This window comes from Acomys russatus, chromosome 5 (genome assembly GCF_903995435.1).
Source record: "Acomys russatus chromosome 5, mAcoRus1.1, whole genome shotgun sequence".
Taxonomy (NCBI): Eukaryota; Metazoa; Chordata; class Mammalia; order Rodentia; family Muridae; genus Acomys; species Acomys russatus.
In genome coordinates this window covers 1,691,852-1,711,775 of record NC_067141.1, presented here as the reverse complement: position 1 = coordinate 1,711,775, position 19,924 = coordinate 1,691,852, and the positions used below count along the sequence as shown (strand labels likewise).

General features: G+C 44.0%; 1 protein-coding gene across 1 annotated transcript in view; it reads right to left on the bottom strand.

Annotated features, from left to right (window-relative positions):
* Otoa (otoancorin) overlaps positions 1-19,924 on the bottom strand; it is a 75,141-nt gene that overhangs the window by 7,584 nt on the left and 47,633 nt on the right. The window contains exons 21-26 of the mRNA XM_051146986.1: positions 16,592-16,721; positions 14,016-14,203; positions 11,897-12,052; positions 1,482-1,624; positions 935-1,071; positions 322-419 (exon numbers count right to left, since the gene is read on the bottom strand). Coding sequence (XP_051002943.1) covers positions 322-419; positions 935-1,071; positions 1,482-1,624; positions 11,897-12,052; positions 14,016-14,203; positions 16,592-16,721 — 852 coding nt within the window. The remainder of the gene's footprint in view (positions 1-321; positions 420-934; positions 1,072-1,481; positions 1,625-11,896; positions 12,053-14,015; positions 14,204-16,591; positions 16,722-19,924) is intronic.

The window sequence follows — 19,924 nt, the reverse complement described above, 5'->3', positions numbered from 1 at the left end:
GACGGAAGGGGAGGAGAGGGAAGGAGAGGGGAGGGGAGAGGGAAGGACTGGGAGGGGAGGAGGGAAGGGAACTTCCTACCAGGATGTAAAGTTAGTTAATTAATTAATTAATTGAAGCAACAAACAAATAAATGTAGCTACTTTTTTTTAAGCTACATGAAATTACCATGTGGGCATCCACTTCTGGCACACAGATCTTCTCTGGCCATGAAAGCAAAGAGCTGCCTAGAAGCCCCAAGAAGCCAGGCCTGTCACCTGTTTCTCTGTATGACCTGAAATGAGGCTGAGATCCTGTCACTCCCTGAAGCAATGAGCACCTACTTTGAACATCTCACCGGGCAGGCATCTTATGGCTGAGGGCTGGAAATGTGGCATCAGTTGCTTGTTGAGCATTCGGAGCTCTGCCTTAGTTAATCCAGCTAGGGAGGAAGGAATCACAAGTCTTTAGCTCAAGCTGCCGGAACTCTACAGTGTTGTTAACAGTTCTGCATAATCTACAGGTCAGTGAGTCTGGGGAAGCACTATTCCTTACCTCACCAGAAAGCCAACTAAGGAACCCAGCTCCTTAATCAACTCAGGAAAATATGTGGGTCACATTAACCCTGATTGGCCTCCCACCGTGGAGTGTATACCCAGAAGGAGGTTCATTTATACACTTTAAGACTAGGTATGCATTTATTTAGGGGCCAATTAAATCACATTCTAGATCAATGTTCTTGAAACTATGGTGTGCACAAGAACCCCCAAGAGGGCTCATTTAAAATGCAGACTTATGAGCACTGTCCCTTGCAGCTTAAGTCTTGACATCCAGATCCTGCTAGAACTCCCTCATGTTTGCTTCATGTGGCCAAGGATTACTACTTTGTTCTGTTATGTTTTACTTTAGTCCCAATTTTAAATTCAAAGAGAGAGGATGTGCTCAGGGACCTCTTACCTGCGATGGTCCCAAGCTCCTGCAAGATGGAGCTGGTCCACTCTGTGGGTGTCCCAAATACAACTTCTGCTTTCTTCTTAAACCCAGCCAAGACAGGGGTGCTGCAGAGCAGTGTCCCAATTCTGGCTACCACTGCCCTGGTTAGAGAGGAGGGATCTGGTGAGTCTGGGGGACTCTCCAGCCATCCATCCAGCGTGTGCAAAAGATATATAATCTTGGCACTTAGACAGGATCCAGAGAATCCCACTGCCTTCTTTACCCCAGAAAGGGACAATGATTACAAAGTAGAAAGTATGTGACTGGATGGATGGATGGGTAGGTGGATGGATTAGTGGGTGGAGAAGGATGGATGGATGGATGGATGAATGGGTGGGTGGATAGATGGATGGATGAGTGGATGAATGGTGGGTGTATGTATGCACAGATTGTAGATGGGTGGGCATATCAGTGAGAGGGAGAATAAATGGATGGATAAATGAATGGATGAAATGGCAAATGTGTGAGTAAATAGAACATTTGCCATTTTGTAGACTAGTATTCTGGTTACCTGAATTCTGAGGCTTTTATGAGTGGTATTTCAGTGGTGTCCATAGCACACAGAGTTGAACCAAGCCCAACCAAATGGAAGCTTTTCAGATCCTGGATACGATAGCCTGAATCTTCAAGGAATGACTGCAGAATGGATTTAGCCTATTAAAAATAATAAGATAAAATAAATATCTGCTATTTTATTTCCTTTGGAAACCATTATAATTTCCATGTGGCTTGACCATTCAAGTTCTTGGGCATCCATAGCTGGATATTTCCAGCATCTGTCTCTACAACTCTCCAACAAAGCCTCCTATGCCCTGCCTCCCTGCCTCCCTGCCTCCCTGCCTCCCTGCCTCCCTGCCTCCCTGCCTCTGCTCCATCCTTTCTTCCATAGGAAACATGCTTCTGTATTTCCAACTCTTTAAGCCCAACCATCCTTTGTGTTTTAGCCCAATTCAAATGTTATTTCTGCATGAAAAGCTCAAGCTAGAATGATTTTAAATGATTTTTACTCTCTTTTCTACAGAACTGTATGTTTCCCTCAGTCATTAATTTCAGAGAATATAAATTATTTTTATGCTAAAAAAATTCCCCAGGGGTGTCTCCAAAGAAGTTTGTCTGATTACAGGGTCTTGCATAATTCCAGCAGGGAAACTATTCAAACCTCATGACTTGTCCACTGGAAAACCACTCTCTCTCATGTGCTATAGCTGGAGCCAGCTGCATCATGGGATCCACAGGTCCCACATGCCTACTCCTCCCCTGATAGTGCCATTTCTCTGTCCGGCCACAGTGACTAGCTCTAGATTAGGCATGTGTTCCAGGTAGGACTAACCAAGATTTTTGGCTAGATTAATTAGCAGAGCTTTTGTTTTCCATCTTGAACTCAGAAAGAAACACACAGGGACCCTTGGAATGGCGTGCACAGGTATCTTCTCAAACCCACTGCACTGAGAAGGCCTCCCACCTCAGAATGAAGTAAACACAAGAGAAAGCAGAGACCCTCGATATGCAGAGCTAGATTCCCAGCAACTGTGATGAAACTTCTGCATGAAGGCGTACCTGAACTGTGAAACTAAACTTTTCTTTTTTTACATGTGCATTTATATTATTACACAAATATACAATAGACTACCTATAGCAAGAAGAAACACAAAACAATCAGGAATTATATAAATGTTAGATTCATCGTGTTTTGGCCATTTGTATTTGGCAGCCTTGAAGAAAGCATCTTTCCTATCCTGGTGCGTCTAAAATTCTGAATGTAAATCAATATCTATCATATTTTGTCATTATCAACTTAAAACATCTATCTAGACCTGAAAACATCTTAACCCCTAAACAACTAAGCTTAATTGTAAAACTAAACTATCTGGTCTGTAACCTGTGAGCAATGTGGTGATCTGAATGAAAATGTCCCCCCAGGCTCATATGTGGGAATTGTTTGGGAAGGATTAGGAGGTGTGGCCTTGTTGAAGTAGGTATGTCACTGGGGATGGGCTATGAGGCTTTGAAAGCCCACACCATTTCCAGTTAGTGCCACCCCCGGCTCCTTCCTTTGTGCTTGTGGATCAGATGTAAGCTCTCAGCTTCTGCTCCAGAACTCAGCTATTTGTCTGCCTGTCTGCTGCCATGTTCCCCACCATGATAGCCTTGGGCTCACCCTCTGAAACTGTAAACCCTCAAATTCGATACTTTCCTTTATAAGTTGCCTTGCTCAGGCACGTACCTAAACATAATAAAGGTTATATACAGCAAGCCAATAGCCAACATCAAATTAAATGGAAAAATATTCAAGGAAATCCCTCTAAAATTGGGGACCAGACAAGGCTGCCCACTTTCTCCATATCTCTTCAATATGGTTCTTGAAGTTCTAGCCAGAGCAATAAGACATCAAAAGGAGATCAAGGGGATCCAAATGGGAAAGGAGGAAGTCAAATTATCCCTATTTGCAGATGATATGATAGTGTATATAAGTGACCCCCCCCCCAAATTTCACCAGATCAATCCTACAGTTGATAAAGACCTTCAGCAAATTGGCTGGATACAAAATTAACTGAAAAAAGTCAGTAGCCTTCCTTTATACAAATGACAATCGTGCAGAGGAAGAAATTAGAAAAACTACACTCTTCACGATAGTCACAAGCAATATAAAATATCTAAGATTAACTCTAAGCAAGCAAGTGAAGGACTTGTTTGAAAAAACTTCAGATCTCTGAAGAAAGAGATTGAAGATGACATCAGAAGATGAAAGGGTCTCCCTTGTTCATCGATCAGGAGAATTAACATAGTAAAAATGGCCATCCTACCAAAAGCAATTTACAGACTCAATGCAATCCCTATCAAAATACTTACACACTATTTTAAAGACATGGAAAGATCAATTCTCAACTTCATATGGAAAAACAAAAAAAGCCAGATTAGCTAAAACAATCCTAAACAATAAAAGATCCTCTGGAGGAATCTCCATACCCGATCTCAAGCTGTACTACAGAGCAACAATAATTAAAACAGCATGGTACTATCACAGCAATAGGCTGGTTGATCAATGGAATCAAATCGAAGACCCAGAAATGAATCCACACACATATGGTCACTTGATTTTTGACAAAGAAGCCAAATCTAGTCAATGGAAAAAAGATAGCATCTTCAATAAATGGTGCTGGTATAACTAGATGTCTACATGTAGAAAAATGCAATTAGACCCACATTTGTCACCATGCACAAAACTCAAGTCCAAGTGGATTAAAGACCTCAACATAAAACCAGAGACACTAAATCGGTTAGTAGAAAAAGTGGGGAAGAGCCTGGAACATATTGGCACGGGAGACAACTTCCTGAACAGAACACTAACGGCCCAGGCCTTATTGTCAACAATTCATAAATGAGACCTCATGAGGCTGAGAAGCTTCTGTAAGGCAGGAGACACTGTCAAGAGAACAAAGTGACAGCCTACACACTGGGAAAAGATCTTCACCAACCCTACATCTGACAAAGGTCTAATATCCAAAATATATAAAGAACTCAAGAAATTAAACATCACCAAACCAAACAACCTAATTGTGAAATGGTTCTCAGGACTAAACAGAGAATTCTCAACAGAGGAATATCAAATGGCTGAGAAACACTTAAAGAAATGCTCAACCTCCTTAGTCATCAGGGAAATGCAAATCAAAACAACTTGGAGATTCCATCTTACACCCATCAGAATGGCTAAGATCAAAAACTCAACTGACACCACATGCTGGCAAGGATGTGGGGAGAGAGGAACACTCCTTCATTGCTGGTGGGAATGCAAACTAGTATAGCCACTTTGGAAATCTATCTGGTGCTATCTCAGAAAAATGGGAATACGGTTACCTCAAGACCCAGCTATTCCACTCCTTGGAATATACCCAGAAGATGCTCCAGCACACAACAAGAAAATTTGCTCAACCATGTTCATAGCAGCCTTATTCATAACAGCCAGAACATGGAAACAACCTAAATGTCCCTCAGTAGAAAACTGGATAAAGAAACGGTGGTACATTTATACTGTGGAATACTACTCAGCTATTAAAAACAAGGAAATCCCGAAATTTGTGGACAAATGAATGGAACTAGAAATGATCATACTGAGTGAGTTAACCCGGAAGCAGAACGATTAATATGTTATAAACTCATTTATAATTGGGCACTGGCCCAAAAGGCATGTCCCACAAAAGTCTTCACTTACCAGGAGATTGGGATAGATGTGAGGACATCCTACTGAGACTCTAGGTAAGAGAAATATAGGAGATGGGGAAATAGAAGGACACAGAGGGTTCTAGAAACCTACAAAAAGAACATTGTGATGGGTGGATCGGGGCCCAGGGGGGTCTGCTCAAACTATTGCACTACCCAAGGACAATACAAGTAGTAAACATTGAATCCCTACTCTGATCTACCCAATGGACAGCACGTTTTCCACAGTTAGGTGGAAAGCGGGGACTGACTCTGACATTACCTTTGGTACCCCATATTTGACCTCCTCCCCTTAGTGGGGAGGCCTGATGGCACTCAAAGAAAGAATAAGCCGGCTACCAAGATGAGACTTGATAGCCTATATAGTGGAGGAGGAGGTCCCCCTTGGTCTTAGACCTAGGGGAGGGGAATAGGGTGAAAGCAGGAGGGAGGGAGGAATGAGAGGATACAAGTGATGGGATAACAACTGAGTTGTAATCTGAATAAATTAATTAAATAAAAAAACAAGTTCAAAAAAATAAGTTGCCTTGCTCATAGTGTTTTGATATGGCAAACGAACAGTAACTAAAACCCAGGTTAGTTTACGCTGGGTTTGTAGCTGCTAATAAGTGAATGGGCCCTGATTCACTTGATTTACCTATACTGTACCTGAAAAGGATCCGAGTCAATTCCTTGGGGCTGAGCTACATAAGGAAGTGTGGGGGTCCTTCAGTGCTGGTAAGAGCAGGTAAGACTGATTACAAGAGGTCAGAAGACAAAGATGAGGTGAAGGCATCCAAGCATGGACACCCAGCATTGCAGTGGGAGCATAGGTCACAGGACACAGGCACCATGGCCCCTTCTTTGTGTCAGTCATCTGCATCACACAATGCAATGGTTATGATGTTGAGAGAAGTGCTGAGAAATACTAAAACGCCGCAGTGGGGTTCCACTTTCCATGTGGCTGCTGCTATGCCCCTCAAGTCTATTTAGCTTCTGCGTTCAGAGAGACAACTATCCCTCTGGACTCCCTCACCTCAAGCAGCATCCCCTCGCACTGTTTGTGTGAGCATCCCATCCATCTTCTGTGTCACTTCTCACAATTTTTCAAATTTTTGTCCGTCTCACTGGTAGCTTCCCAAAGGACCATGTCTAGCTCGCCGCTGTGTTCCAAATGTCCAGCACAAAGCCGGCTATGTGTTTTATGATTGAGTGAATAAATGGCCATCAGAATGAATGACCCATAGATATCATAGGAAAAATACATGCTTCTCTGAAAGGGCACAGCTTTGATGCCATCACAAGACAAAACTGTGAACATAAAATGTTCATATCTTAAACGCCTGATCCCCAATTGATGGCACTAGTTCGAAAGGTTGTAGAAACTTCAGAAGGTGGAGCTTCATGGAAGAAATAAGACTACTGTGACTTCCCTCTGAAGATTCATCCTGACCCCCAGTGCCTTCCTTATTCTGTGTGTCTACTCCACCATTAGCTGAAGTCCCCCACCTCCGCCAATGCCTGCCACCAGGATGTCCCGCCCACCCCCCAACGCCTGCCACCAGGATGTTCGGCCCAAGCACATGAGGGCATGTGACCATGGGCCAACGCTTATGAAGCCATGAATGAAATAAACCTTTCCTTTCTTATTTGTGTTGGGTGCTTTGTTACAGAAACAAGAAGTTAGCAGACTGGCTGCAGATGAGTGGCCCTCAGTGGCTACCTAGCTCCTAGCTGCTATAGATGAGCTCAGAAGGCCTGCTTCAGCTTCCATGCATCTGACTGGGTGGTAATATGCATGCAGAGTAATAAAGGCTAGCGTGTTGAGTAATCAGCGTCTGCAGCGCCATTTCAGACAGCTTTACCCACACTGTCTCATCTATTCCTCACCACAACCCTAGTAGCCAAATATTAGTATTGTTTCTCTTTGACAAATAACTCCCTGAGGTATGAAGAGGCTAAGACAATATTAACTAACAATTCTATAGTGAAAAACCAGACAGAGGCAGGGGCATGGCTTATAGGGCCTGCCATGAAAGTGTGAAGAAGAGCTCACATTAATGCCAGGTCAGCATGGATGCTCACCTGTAATTCTAGCACTCTGATGCCAGGGGCATGATCCCCAGAGCAAGCTGGCTAGCTAGACTAGGCAAATCAGTGAGATCTGGGTTCAATTGAGAGACCCTGAATAAACTGGAAAGAGCATGTGAAAGACTCCTAGTGTCGACCAAGGGTTCTCTCTCTCTCTCTCTCTCTCTCTCTCTCTCTCTCTCTCTCTCTCTCTCTCTCTCTCTCTCTCTCTCTCTCTCTCTTTCTGAGTGTGTGTGTGTGTGCGTGCACGTGTATGTGTGTGTGTCTCTCTCTCCCTCTCTCTGTCTCTCTCTCTCTCTCTCTTTCTGTCACTCTCTGTCTCTCTCTCTTTCTCATACACACACACACACACACACACACACACACACACACACACACACACACAATTTTAAAACCCAGACAGTGAGAGACCACATTCATCTTAGCCAATGAAGATGTTTGCCTCTGAAGGGAAAAAAACTGGAGATTCAGCAGTACCCAGTATCCCCGTACAGTCAAGTATTAGATAGGCCCCGCTCTGCCTAGCTCCTAAGAGCAGACAAGACTGGCTCATTCAGAATGGTATGGCCACAGACACAATTTTTCTTTTTAGATCTTCACAATCAGGTTTTACTAGTTGACTCATGGCAATTTGTGCTTCTCAAATATCATGGATGCTCATTTTTAAAATGAAAGTGCATAATTACAATTCAAATAAAACGGCTTTGAAGATGTGGCATTAAACTGTCCTTGCCCCTGGAACCCAGAAAAATGCAAGCTCAGCCTACAAGGTCATAAGTCAAAACGTATTTCCTTGAAGGGCTGGGCCACTGTATATGTGATGCTTCCGAGGCAATTAATACCAATGCTTGTAGGCAATAATAACTACTGAAAAATGAGTGGCTGTAAGATTTCAGTCTCTCTGTTCATCCCTCTGACTTCTATAATAGGTTTTTTCCCTTATATTAGGTTTTAAGCTGAACTATCTGCTAATGTAGTTCCTCCAGGTCTGACTATTAATCTAAAAGCATGCATTTAAAGGTTTGATTGGAGGCTGAAGTTGAAGAACTGACTGCAAATGATATATGCAAATGTTACGTTTTCATATCCTTTCCAAACATATTGGTGTATCTCACTGCCATCCACGGGAATTAAAGCTGGCGCGTGGGGAAGGGATGCACTAGCATCTAAGTTAGATCTATTTTTCAGTTTCTTCCAGGCTGCAAATAAAATCATTTTAATATCAGGAATGGAATGTGGCTCTTCACAAACTAGTCAAAACCAGTTTTAGAGTCAGAGAACCATGGGATTGCCCAGTGCTGGTGGAAGGGACTTCAGTTTGTTGAGTTTAATCTTTTTCATTCCTCAAACAGGGAAACCAACTCAGAGAAAGGGAAGTGATTGTGGAGGAAGTGAGTCACGGGGAAGTGAGCCTTGCCAGTTTTAACTTGGCCTCACTTCCTGTTCATTTCCTGCTTCCTGACTGCCCAGTCAGTGTGACCCGGCTGGCCTCCTTCTCATGCAGCCATGTTTTCCTTGCCTGAAGCCACACCTTCCCCACAATGGAATATGTCCCCTCACACTGTGACTCAAAATAACTCCTTCCTTCCTGACATGGCTCCTTGTCAGGTGTTTTGTCATAACAGTGAGAAAAGTAACTAAAGCAACAATTAACTTTTACTGACCTTTATATATTACTGCTCAATAGGTTTTGTCTTTTAACTCATTCAACTCTCGTGGCCAGGCTCTCCATATTGCCCTGCTCCAGGTAAGACATGATTGACACCATGCTGTGTTTGAAAGATGCCACACAGAATCATGGGACATCAGAACATTGATTACGAAAACCCCGTGAGAGAAGAGGCCATGCTTTGGTTTTGCCTGCCTAGTGCCCACCCCCGTGGCTGAATGATGCCACTACTTTTCCTTTTGTCAACTATTCTGCATTAGTCACATCTGCTACTGTCACAAACTACCACCTGGTGGTAACACATAAGTATTCACTTACAGTTCTGGAGGCTTTAAGTCCTAAAATAACTCAGTAGGGTGGGTTCCATTCAAGAGCTTTAGAGAGGCTGCATTTCCGTGGCTTCTCGAACTCCTAGTTAGTTCATTTCTTAATTCATGACTGCTTCTTCCATCTTCAAAACCATCAGCCTTGTACCTCAAACCCTGCCCGCCTCTGCTCTCCTTAGTGAACTTTCCTCTATGGCTGTGGCATCCTGGCTTCCTCGTAGAAGGCTCCTTGTGATCACTCTGGGCCCAACAGGATAATTCACATCTCAAAATCTTTTTTTGTTTAATGTTCACGTATATGGGTATGTGCCTGAGTGTATGTATTGTACCATATGTGTGCAAGTACCTGTGGATGCCACAAGAAGGCATCAGATCCCCTGGAACTGGAGTGAGGTGCCCCTGTGTGCCGTGCATTGTGAACTTTGGGAGCTGGACCTAGGTCCTCTGCAAGAGCAACAAATGATTTTAACCACTGTCTGTCCAGCCTCCCTCTCAAGATCTTTAAATGACTTTTGTCTGTAAAGCTCCTTCCTGCAGTGGAACCAGTTGCATTTGTGGGTTTCTAGAAAGTTCTTCTGATTAAAGATCTTTGTGGAAGAGTTTTAGTCAGTCTGCTACACACCCAGCCCGGCTCTCAGATCACTGTGTAGTCATAAAGACAGGAACTCCACTCAACTATAGCAGGTATAACCTACCAACATATTCTACCCCAAATAGGAGTGATTGCTCAGAGCTGAGTGGTGTTAACGGTGGGACTTTCTGATATCACAAATGAGGAAGAGATGCATTTTGATGACGCTGCTAGTTAGGTAGCTGAAAATAACCACTAAGGGGTAGCTGGCCACAAATGAAGCTAACTGGGGGCGATTGTAACTAGATACCCCAAATACCTCGCTCAATCAAAACTGAAATCTGGGAGACCTTCTTTAGCCCGCAGGAGATCAACAACGAAATATTCTCAACCCGTCATAAACAACTAGAAAACTGAGCAAATCATAGAAAGTAATGGCATTAAAGAATTGAACAGCCAGGGAGCATGCGTGTAACGGTGATCATGAAGCAAGGTAAGCAAAAATGAGCCTTAAAATTGTCCTCCAAGGCACTTTCTACACCATCAGGCAGGAACCCAGGAGCCCAGTGGGCTAGCTGTGTTCAAGACATAGATATGAGGGCAAATAGCAAACCTAGCAAGCTACTCTCCCCACCAGCTCAGATCCCGGCACTCAGCAAGTAGCAGCCCACTTCTGCTGGCCCTTAGAAGATGAGAGTACCTTAGCATTCATTTATTCAATGCATATTTATTATGTGATGAAACATGCATGCGTAACCATATATTTTTAAGGAAAAAAAATATGTGCTAGTCATCTTTTATGGATACAATTTCTGTGCCCAGGATCTAGCCTAAGCCCGTATAAATGTCGGAAGTAGTCCCCAGAGAAATGAAATCAAACTCTTAGATTGTTTTCTTCCTATAAGAGCAGCCTCAAAGAACTGACAGTCTGGATTTTTTTTCCTATAAATAATTATACAAAAAGGTAAGAGAGAAGTTCAAGTTCAGGAAGGCTGAGGCATCTCTCATTTCAGGGACAAAGAAAGAGGAGGAAAATGGACAGAGCGGGTTCTACAAATCAGCAAAGACGTCTTCCTGAACACTGAGTCCAGCTTTCCACACATCTGGATGCCAGGAATAAAACCACACAGAGAATAAGAGTCAGGAGACAGTGGTAGGCTAAGCAGTTCTTAAAGTTCATGTGGCATTGGAAAGAAGCTTTCACTCCCACCAGCCAGAGTGGAAAGACCTTGAAATACATGGAAAATAGTCACAATCTATAGAAGAACCATATCTCAGTGAAGGATTAGCCACAGAATAAAGATCACTCTGGCCCTGCGAAGCTCAAAAGAATGTAACAAAAAGACAAAAATTATTACCAAACACTTAGATATAGTTCAAAGCACAGCAAAGCCTAGTATTCTTTATAAGAATACAACTAAAATTTTTTTTAAATTGGGGGAGATACAAGACAGGGTTTTTCTGTGTAGCCCTGGCTGCCCTGGAACTCAGAGATCCACTTGCCTCTGCCTCTCAATTGCTGAGGTTAAAGGCTTCCACCATGACCATCTGGCACCTAAATCAAACTTTTAATGATGTGACGTTTATAATACCCATCAACCAGAAAAATTACTAGGTGTCATTGTTTCCCTGCCTTGCCTTTGAGCAAGTGAAAAATTACTAGGCTCTCAAATAAGTACAACCCTTAATTAGGAGAAAGATCCTGAGAGAAGCAGGAGAGATGACTATGTGATCCTCCAGAGGACCAGACTTTAATTCCAGGCAAACACATGAGGCAGCTCACAACCCCCTGTAATTGCAGCTCCGTGGGGACTGATGCCCTCTTCTGCTCTTTAAGGACACCTCTGCACACACAACACACACATATACATAAAATTTTTAACAATAAAAACAAATCTCTTTTAAAAAGAAGGAAAGAAAAAGAGACTGAGAAATGACAATGATGATGGAAGTATTAGCAAGGACACAAAAGAAGCTATTATTAATGCTATAAATCTATTCAGGGATATAAAGTCAGACGTCATCAATTAAGGGAATGAGAATCGTTTAAGAATCCAGGAACAGCTACTCACCTGTCCTTGGGTCCATTCTGTCTGCTGGCCCAGGGATGCTACAGTGTCCAGGGAGCTGAGGTCCAATTGCTCCAACTCACTTTCATTAAGAGCCAAAGCAATGTGCCCCAGGGAGACAATGTGGTGTTCCTTCCAGTGAGAAGGCAGGCCCCAAACCTTTAGGTGGGACGAAAACAGACGAGACCAAACATGAGTCACAGAACTTGCCATGGTCTATACTTACTATCCTCCCAAAATCCATCACTGAAACAAAAATCCCCAAGGTGATGGCATTAGAAAATTACTCCACCCTCACAAATGAAATTCCTGCCCTGTGAAAGAGACTTTGAGAGCTCCCGCCCACTTCCACTGTATTAGGGCAAGATGCTGTGGAAAACCATCATCTAAAAGAAATTCACACTCACCAGACATGGAATCTGTCAGAGCCTTGATCATAGACTTCCTAGCCACCAGAACTGTTAACCAGTATAAAGTATTTTATAGCAGTCCCATAGAATGAAACACACACACACACACACACACACACACACACACACACACACACACACACAACACACACAACACACACACACACACACACACACACACACACACACACACACAGCTTTTTGTACCAATTTGTGCCAAAATCCTTGCCGAAGTTGATAGTCTTTCACTGGGGGCATTCTTTTTCTGGGAAATTAACCTAAGAAAATTATGAGACAAGTGCTCAAAGCCGTATGTTCAAACATATACAAGGGCTTATTTAGGGTTTGAACATGAAGCCTTCTCTGAAAAGCTCATTTGTTGAGGGCTTGGTTTCCATCTGGTGGTCATGACTAAGAAGTGGTTGGGCCATGGGGGAGCTATTAACACATTGATGAGTTCACAGCCAAATGGACTATTAGGATGTGAGGATGAAAAAAAAAAAAAAGTCACGTAGGCACAACCCTTTGAAGGGTACTGGAGAATGTGTCTGTCTGTCTGTCTGTCTGTCTGTCTGTCTGTCATCATCATCCCCCTCTCCTGGCTGCCATGAATGAACACATAAGCTTCATCATGGCCCCCCACCACAATATTCTGTTTTACCTCAGACCCAAACCCAGAGCCACTGACCTTACACTGAAGCCTTTGAAGCCATGAGCCAAGAAGAACCTTTCCTCATTTTGGGTCACCTTTACTTAGGTACTTTGTCACATTTGCAATAGAAAGCTGGCTGGCATGGGGAATTAATATTATTAAAAAAAAAAAAAAAGTCAAAGAATCCAAAGCTTAAGGCTAGCTAAATAAAGACCAGTCACAAAACAGTGATGTATATTTATCTTTCTAATACGGAAAAAACCCACATTGCTTGTGGAAGACAAGTTACTGAATTATGAGTGTGATATCATTTTTGTAACTGATAATGCAAACCAAGATATCCTGTATCTGCATGTTCTGAGAGCCACAGACACAACAACCCGTACAGATATTTATATTATGATTCAGAACAGTACAAAAATTACAGTGTTGAGGTAGCAATGAAATAACTTTTGGTTGGGGGTCTCCACAGCATGAGGAACTGTATTAAAGGGTCACAGCATGGAGAAGGTTGAGAGCCACTGCTATAAAGAGAGGCAGGGGTCTCCCACTTGAACCCAGAGCTCACTGCTTGGGTTTGTTGGGCTAAGAGATCTTGCTCACCCCCATCTCTACCTCCCAATGGCTGGGATTATGCTGGGCCCCCCTACTCCACCTGCTTTAACTTGGGTGCTAGGAATCCAAACTCCGCTCCCCACACCCTCAAGGAAAGTGCTTTAACCACCAAGCCATCCCCCTCCCCAGTCCCCCAAGGGAACTTTTTAAAAATGACAAATTACTTCCAATCCCTTTCACACCCTCTTCCTGTTTTTGGATGAATCTGCAGCAGCTGCTGGGGAGGCCAGCTGCAGACAGCTGTTGGGGTTCTCCAAGAGCAGCAAACAAAGGTAACATTCCTGCAAGCAGTTTAAGTCAGAACATGCACAGAATTTGGTTGGCTGAGGCACACATCACCTGTGCTCTGCCTCTGCCCCAGGACAGACATGTTAACTCAGATGATGAAATCATGGCCACACTACTAAATTTCAGCAATGGTTTCTGTTCATCCAGGCTAGCTCACCTGAGCCGCCTTCTCCTTCAGGGCTGTCAGCTGAGCACGGCTGAAACCCTTCACAGCCCCCAGCAGTTCCACGTTCCTGACGAAAGTGTCCTCCTCCATGCAGAGAAGGACCTCAGGGTCCCAGCACGCATTGGCTTCAGCCAACTTGAAGATATCATCTGAAGAGGGAGCCACAACTCCATGGCAACCTGAGGGGCACTCATGAGATGTGAGGGAGTAGTAGGGGGAAGAGAATTGCGGGAAATGTTAGCTGCTTTCTTAAGTGATAATCTTCACTAAAGCTGATAGAAGGAAACCAAGGGCTCCCACCCTTGGCCTTTTGTGGTCATGACCTGGCTTTACACATCCACCAAGAGGCTTCACCGCATTGCAATGAGCAGGTGGTATATGCCTGTAATCCTAGTCCTAGGAGAGCAGAGTCAGAGGCCTTACTGACCAAATCTGTGAGTTACAGGTCACTGAGAGAGCCTGTGTTGCAGGAAGTCTTCACTGGGGAGACCTAAACAAACGTCTCCCCTTCCTTACAGGGCTCCAACGCAAACCAGTGCACAATTCCAGCCAACTCTAACTTGAGGGAACAAAGAGCTTATTGAGCTTAATTACGGAGTATGGGTAAGGATTTCCTTCCCAGGCTATGGGTGGCCCTAAAGCAACCACACCACAATGAAATCTCACTCTGAATAAATGAGTAAGCAAACAGCTGCCAACCACCACTGCCCCCATCACCATCACTGGCAATTCTGATTAACTCCGCTCTCCTCATGCCAGGTACCAGTCTGTATTTACCAGGCACTCAGTACAGATTATAAAAATGGTGACACACCTCGTAGGCCTGGTACTCAGGAGACTGAGGCAGGAAGACTCAAAGTTCAGGCTCAACCTAGGGTGACATAGCCAGACCCAGTCTCAAAAGCAGGTGGCAGAGGAAGAAGTACTTTCTGGTAAGTTCCAGTGTTCAAGCCCTTTGGAGACTGGGGAAGTTTAAGCTCATTAACCACCACAGTGACCACTGCAATCCAGAGTTCACATAACCCCACCTCAGAGGTGAAACCTGAGATGCAGCCAGGCACGGTGGCCCTGCCCTGTAATCCCAGCACTAGAGAGGCTGATGCAGAAGGAATAAGAATTTGAGGTTGCCTGGACTACACAGTGAGTTGCAAGCCACTAGGCTACAGAAAGAAACTCTGACTATTAAAAAAAAGAAAGGAGCACCCTGCCCTGAGGACACAGGAACAGGAAAGCTGGCCCTGCCATGATAACACCTGGCCCTACCACAATGACACAGGAGCAGTAGAGTGGGCCCTGCCCTGAGGACACAGGAGCAGGAGAACTGGCCCTGTCCCAAGGACAGGGGAGCAGGAGAGCAGGCCCTGCCATGATGACACAGGAGCAGGAGAGCGGGTCCTGCCCTGAGGACATGGGAGCAGGAGAGCCAGAGTTGCCATGATGACCTGGGAGCGGGCCCTACCCTGAGTACAAGGAAGCAAGTGATCCGGCCCTGGCTTGAGGAGACAAGAGCGGGAAAACTGGCCCTGTACCAAGGACGGGGAGTGGGAGAGCAGGTCTTGCCATGATGACATGGGAACAAGAGAGTGGGCCCTGCCCTGAAGACAAGGGAGTGGGCCGTGATACAGAGCTCTGAGTGGACCTCACCATGAAGGGGCCAGACCTGCAGATTCAAAGATTAAGAATCTCCCTGACACACGGCAACAATGGGATATCTGACAGCAGCCCCAGTGAGGACCCAGTAACAATAGGGTAGGCCTCAAACCAGACCCATGACTCATAGCAGTGAACATTTGAAAGGAAATATATGTGGACAAAAGGCTATACTGTGTGATACACTACAGCTTCTGTGACAAGATTTTTTGTCTGTTTTATTTTACTGGGGGGGAGGAGAGGGATTTTGGGGCATGTCATGTAAATCATAGACATTCAATAAAAGTAAAATAAAAAAATGTTTTAATTTAAAGTACCAAATAAAAGTTATTTTAAGGAAAAAAAGAAAGAAGTAAAGAAAGGAGCAGGGGGACCTGAGTCACTGAGAGCCTGAAGATCTTAGAGAAAGTCACACAGCCAGTAAGTGACAAAGTCAGAATTCAAACCCTACCGACCTATGCCATTTAGCTGCTAAGCTATAGTGATCCTTTAAAATAAGACAAATTAAGGCTGCAGAGATGGCTGAGCAGTTAAGAGCACTAACTCTTTCAGAGGACCTGGGTCCAATTCCTAGAACCCAGGTGGCAACTTACAGCCATCTGGGTCAGCACCCTCTCCTGGTCTCTGACGACACTGCACACATGTGCCACGTGCATGTATGTAGGCAAAACTCACCATACACATAAAATAACAATAAATAAATCTTCAAAATCCATAAGCCAAATCTACTGAAATGTTTGTCACATGTTCACTCATCAAACCTTTAAGCCTGGTACCTGATTTCAAATCATGTTACAGAGCTGTCACTCTTTGTCCTGTGGGTTTTGCCATTTGAGAAGGAAGCTCGGTTATGTCACAAACTCGACCTAAAATAATGCCACCCTAGATGCAGGGTCAGACACCCTAGAGACACTCACCAGAGGTGGGGTCAAAGGTGGGGCTCTCCTTACTGCTATTCCGAACAGACGCAAAGACAGCCCAGAGGAATTCTTTGGGGAGCAACATCCCAGTCATCTTAGAAGCTGTTTGTTGAAGGATATCAGGAAACTGGAGTTAAAAGGAAAAGAAAGAACACGTGAGATGCATTTAAATCAGAATTTAAACTGTATCACTACTTAATGCCTCAAGGTGGGGTTTTCTTCTTCTTAATAGCCTGATATATAAATTTAATCCCTCATCCAACTAATGCTGTCTCTAATAAGGAATACTACCAAAATGATATTTGATTTCCACAACAATAAGATAAATGCTAAATAACAGACATGCATCACCTTCCACCTATCAGATTGACAAAAATAAAGTGATAATAATTAATGCTGGACTTGGTGTAAACGACTGCACATGGGAGATTTTCCAGGACTATTGAATGGTACTCCATCACCAAGGGGACTGATAATGGGAGATTTTCCAGGACTATTGAATGGTATGCCATCACGAAGCAGGCTGATAATATCTATAAAAGATGTAAGTTTGCATATCTTTCTTGGTTTGGAACTACTTTAATTTTTAGCTTTATATTTAATATTTTTTAATTTTTATTTAAGTGATTTATTCAGATTACATCTCAATTGTTATCCCCTCACTTGTATCTTCCCATTCCTCCTCCTCCCTCTTTCATCCTATTCCCCTCCCCTAGGTCTGTGACAGAAGGGGACCGCGTCCCCCACTATAAGATCACAGACTATCAAGTCTCTTCCTGGTAGCCTGCTTACTCTTCCTCTGAGTGTCACCAGATCTCCCCACGAAGGGGAAGTGGACAAATAGGGGGCACCAGAGTTCATGTCAAGAAGTCAAACTTGGGGCCTGGAGAGATGGCCCAGTGGTTAAGGGCACTTGCTGTTCTTGTAGAGGACCCAAGTTCTATTTCCAGAACCCACAAGATGCCTCACAACTATCTTCAAAAACTCCAGTTCCAGGGGACCCAAAACCCTCTGACCTCCTCAGGCACCAGGCCTGCACACGGTGCACAGACATACACATAGGGAAAACACTCGCACACATAAAGTATTTTGGTTGTGAGCCTAACGTTTAATGGCTGAGCCATCTCTCCAGCCCAAATACACATAAGATACATAGGCAGAGGAGGGTTACATATAAATTCTAGGTACAGGTTAACAATGAGAGAGTTTTGGGGGGCACCTGAGGAGGTGTCATTCCTCATATAGAAACAATCTGCTTTGTTGAGATGTCATTAGGAAGCCTGCCTATGGGCCCAGAAAATGTATCAGGCCCTCTAACAGGGCCCTGCCTCACTGTGACATGTGCCCCCTGAAGAGAAAAGACCTGTGGTGAGGCACCTCCCCTTTCAGAACTAGAGTCACCAGGCACACATACAGTTCTTATCCCTGGATGGATGAAAGAGATGCCTATAAATTATACAGTCAACCCTGAACGCCATAGATGCTAAGTCAGAGAGTCCAGTATGGTGACCACTCCAGAGTCTCCTCAGAGCTTCATCTATCTATCTCCCTCCCTCCCTCCCTGCTCCCCTTGCACAGGGTCACTTTACAATAGCTCAAGCTGACCTTGAACTTGCAATACTCTCTCCTCAGCCTCCAGAGTGCTGGGATTATGAGTCTGTGCCACCAAGTGGCTCTCTCTAGCTTATTCTAATGTCCACTAAGGTTCTGCAACATTCACACACTGCATAGTCAATTCCCCTTCGGTCAAGGATGGACAACAAGTACAATAATGGTCCCACGTGTGTGTGTGTGTGTGTGTGTGTGTGTGTGTGTGTGTGTGTGTGTCAATGCTGCTTAAGCAGTTATACAAAAGGCCAGCCAAAGGCCAGCAAGTTGGCTCAGTGAGTAAAGCATTTGCTGCCAATGCTAGGCGACCTTTATTCCATCCCTGGGATCCACATAGTGGAAGAAGACCTGATTCCCCTATTCTCTGATTTTCACATGCACATGTGCATGCATGCATGCGCTCACGCACACATAGGAAGGAAGGAAGGAAGGAAGGAAGGAAGAAAGGAAGGAAGGGAGGGAGGGAGGGAGGGAGGGAGGAAGATAGTTTTTTGAAGGGATAGCTAGGTCCTGCTTGATAATTTTTGGTCAATGGGCCACATAATAACAGTGGGCCCAAGAGATGATGTCACTTGTTGCTATCAGTTTGTGTGATATGTTCTAGTCTACAGTGTTGCTCAATAAGGAAATCACCTTAGGATGTATTTCTCCTGTGCTTCCCCCATCCCTCGTGACTGTATTAATAGTTAATATTTTTACTTTTTAAACATTTATTTATTTGGGGGATGCACATGCCATGGCAAATGTGTGGAGGTCAGAAGACAGCTTTGGGGTGTCAGTTCTCTTCTATCATCTAAGTCTGTGGGCTCAAACGCAGATCTTCAGCCTTGGCAGCAAGTGCCTTTAGCCATGGCCTTTACAGTTATAAGGGTTTGGGGGCTTTTTGTTTGGTTTGCTTTGGTTTTTTTTGTTGTTGTTGTTGTTGTTGTTGTTGTTTTATTTTTTATGCAAAGTGCATAGGCAAGTGCCTGGGATTTTCTCCTTTCTAGTTTTAAGAGGGTTGTGCATGCACACATGGGTGGGGCTTTCTGAAAAGAACCCGAGGAATCTGAGAGTGGAGACTGCCTCTCAAGGAAGGGGGGCTGCTTTGCATCCAAGAGCTTCTGGGACATTCAGGATCTGTTTAACCAGAAGTATGTATATCTTGTTTTATTTTTAAAAGCATAGAGAATAATCCAACAACGCCTGCAGCTTCAGAAATAAAACATCACAGATACAACTGACAGGCTCAGCCCTCCCCCTCTCCCTACCCTTCCCCTTACCTCTCCCCCCCCACCTCGCTCACTCTTAGATGCAACAATGACCCTGAATTTAGCATTAACCATTCTCCTGTACACTTCTGAACCACTTCTGTTTTGCACATGCTCAAAATTAATTTAGCTAATATTTACTCATATACTGAGTATCCTAGCACCAGAGTCATTTGCAGTGCAGGGATTTTTATACCCCCATGCTGTTTCTCAGGTCTTGCCATGTTGATAGAAGTCTTTTTATAACCTCACAAGTGATTTTTTAATACCAGATCTGCATATAATACTCACATATATATTGTTTGTGATTACATATTTGGACACCAAAAAGATCTTTTTTTCTATGGCTGGACATATATGCTGTGAGTATGTGACACTGGGTGGCAGGCCCTTGCTCAGGCCCCACCAAGCACACACACTGTGCACTTTGTGCTAGTGTGTGTGTGTATGTGTGCGCGCACGCATGCACGAG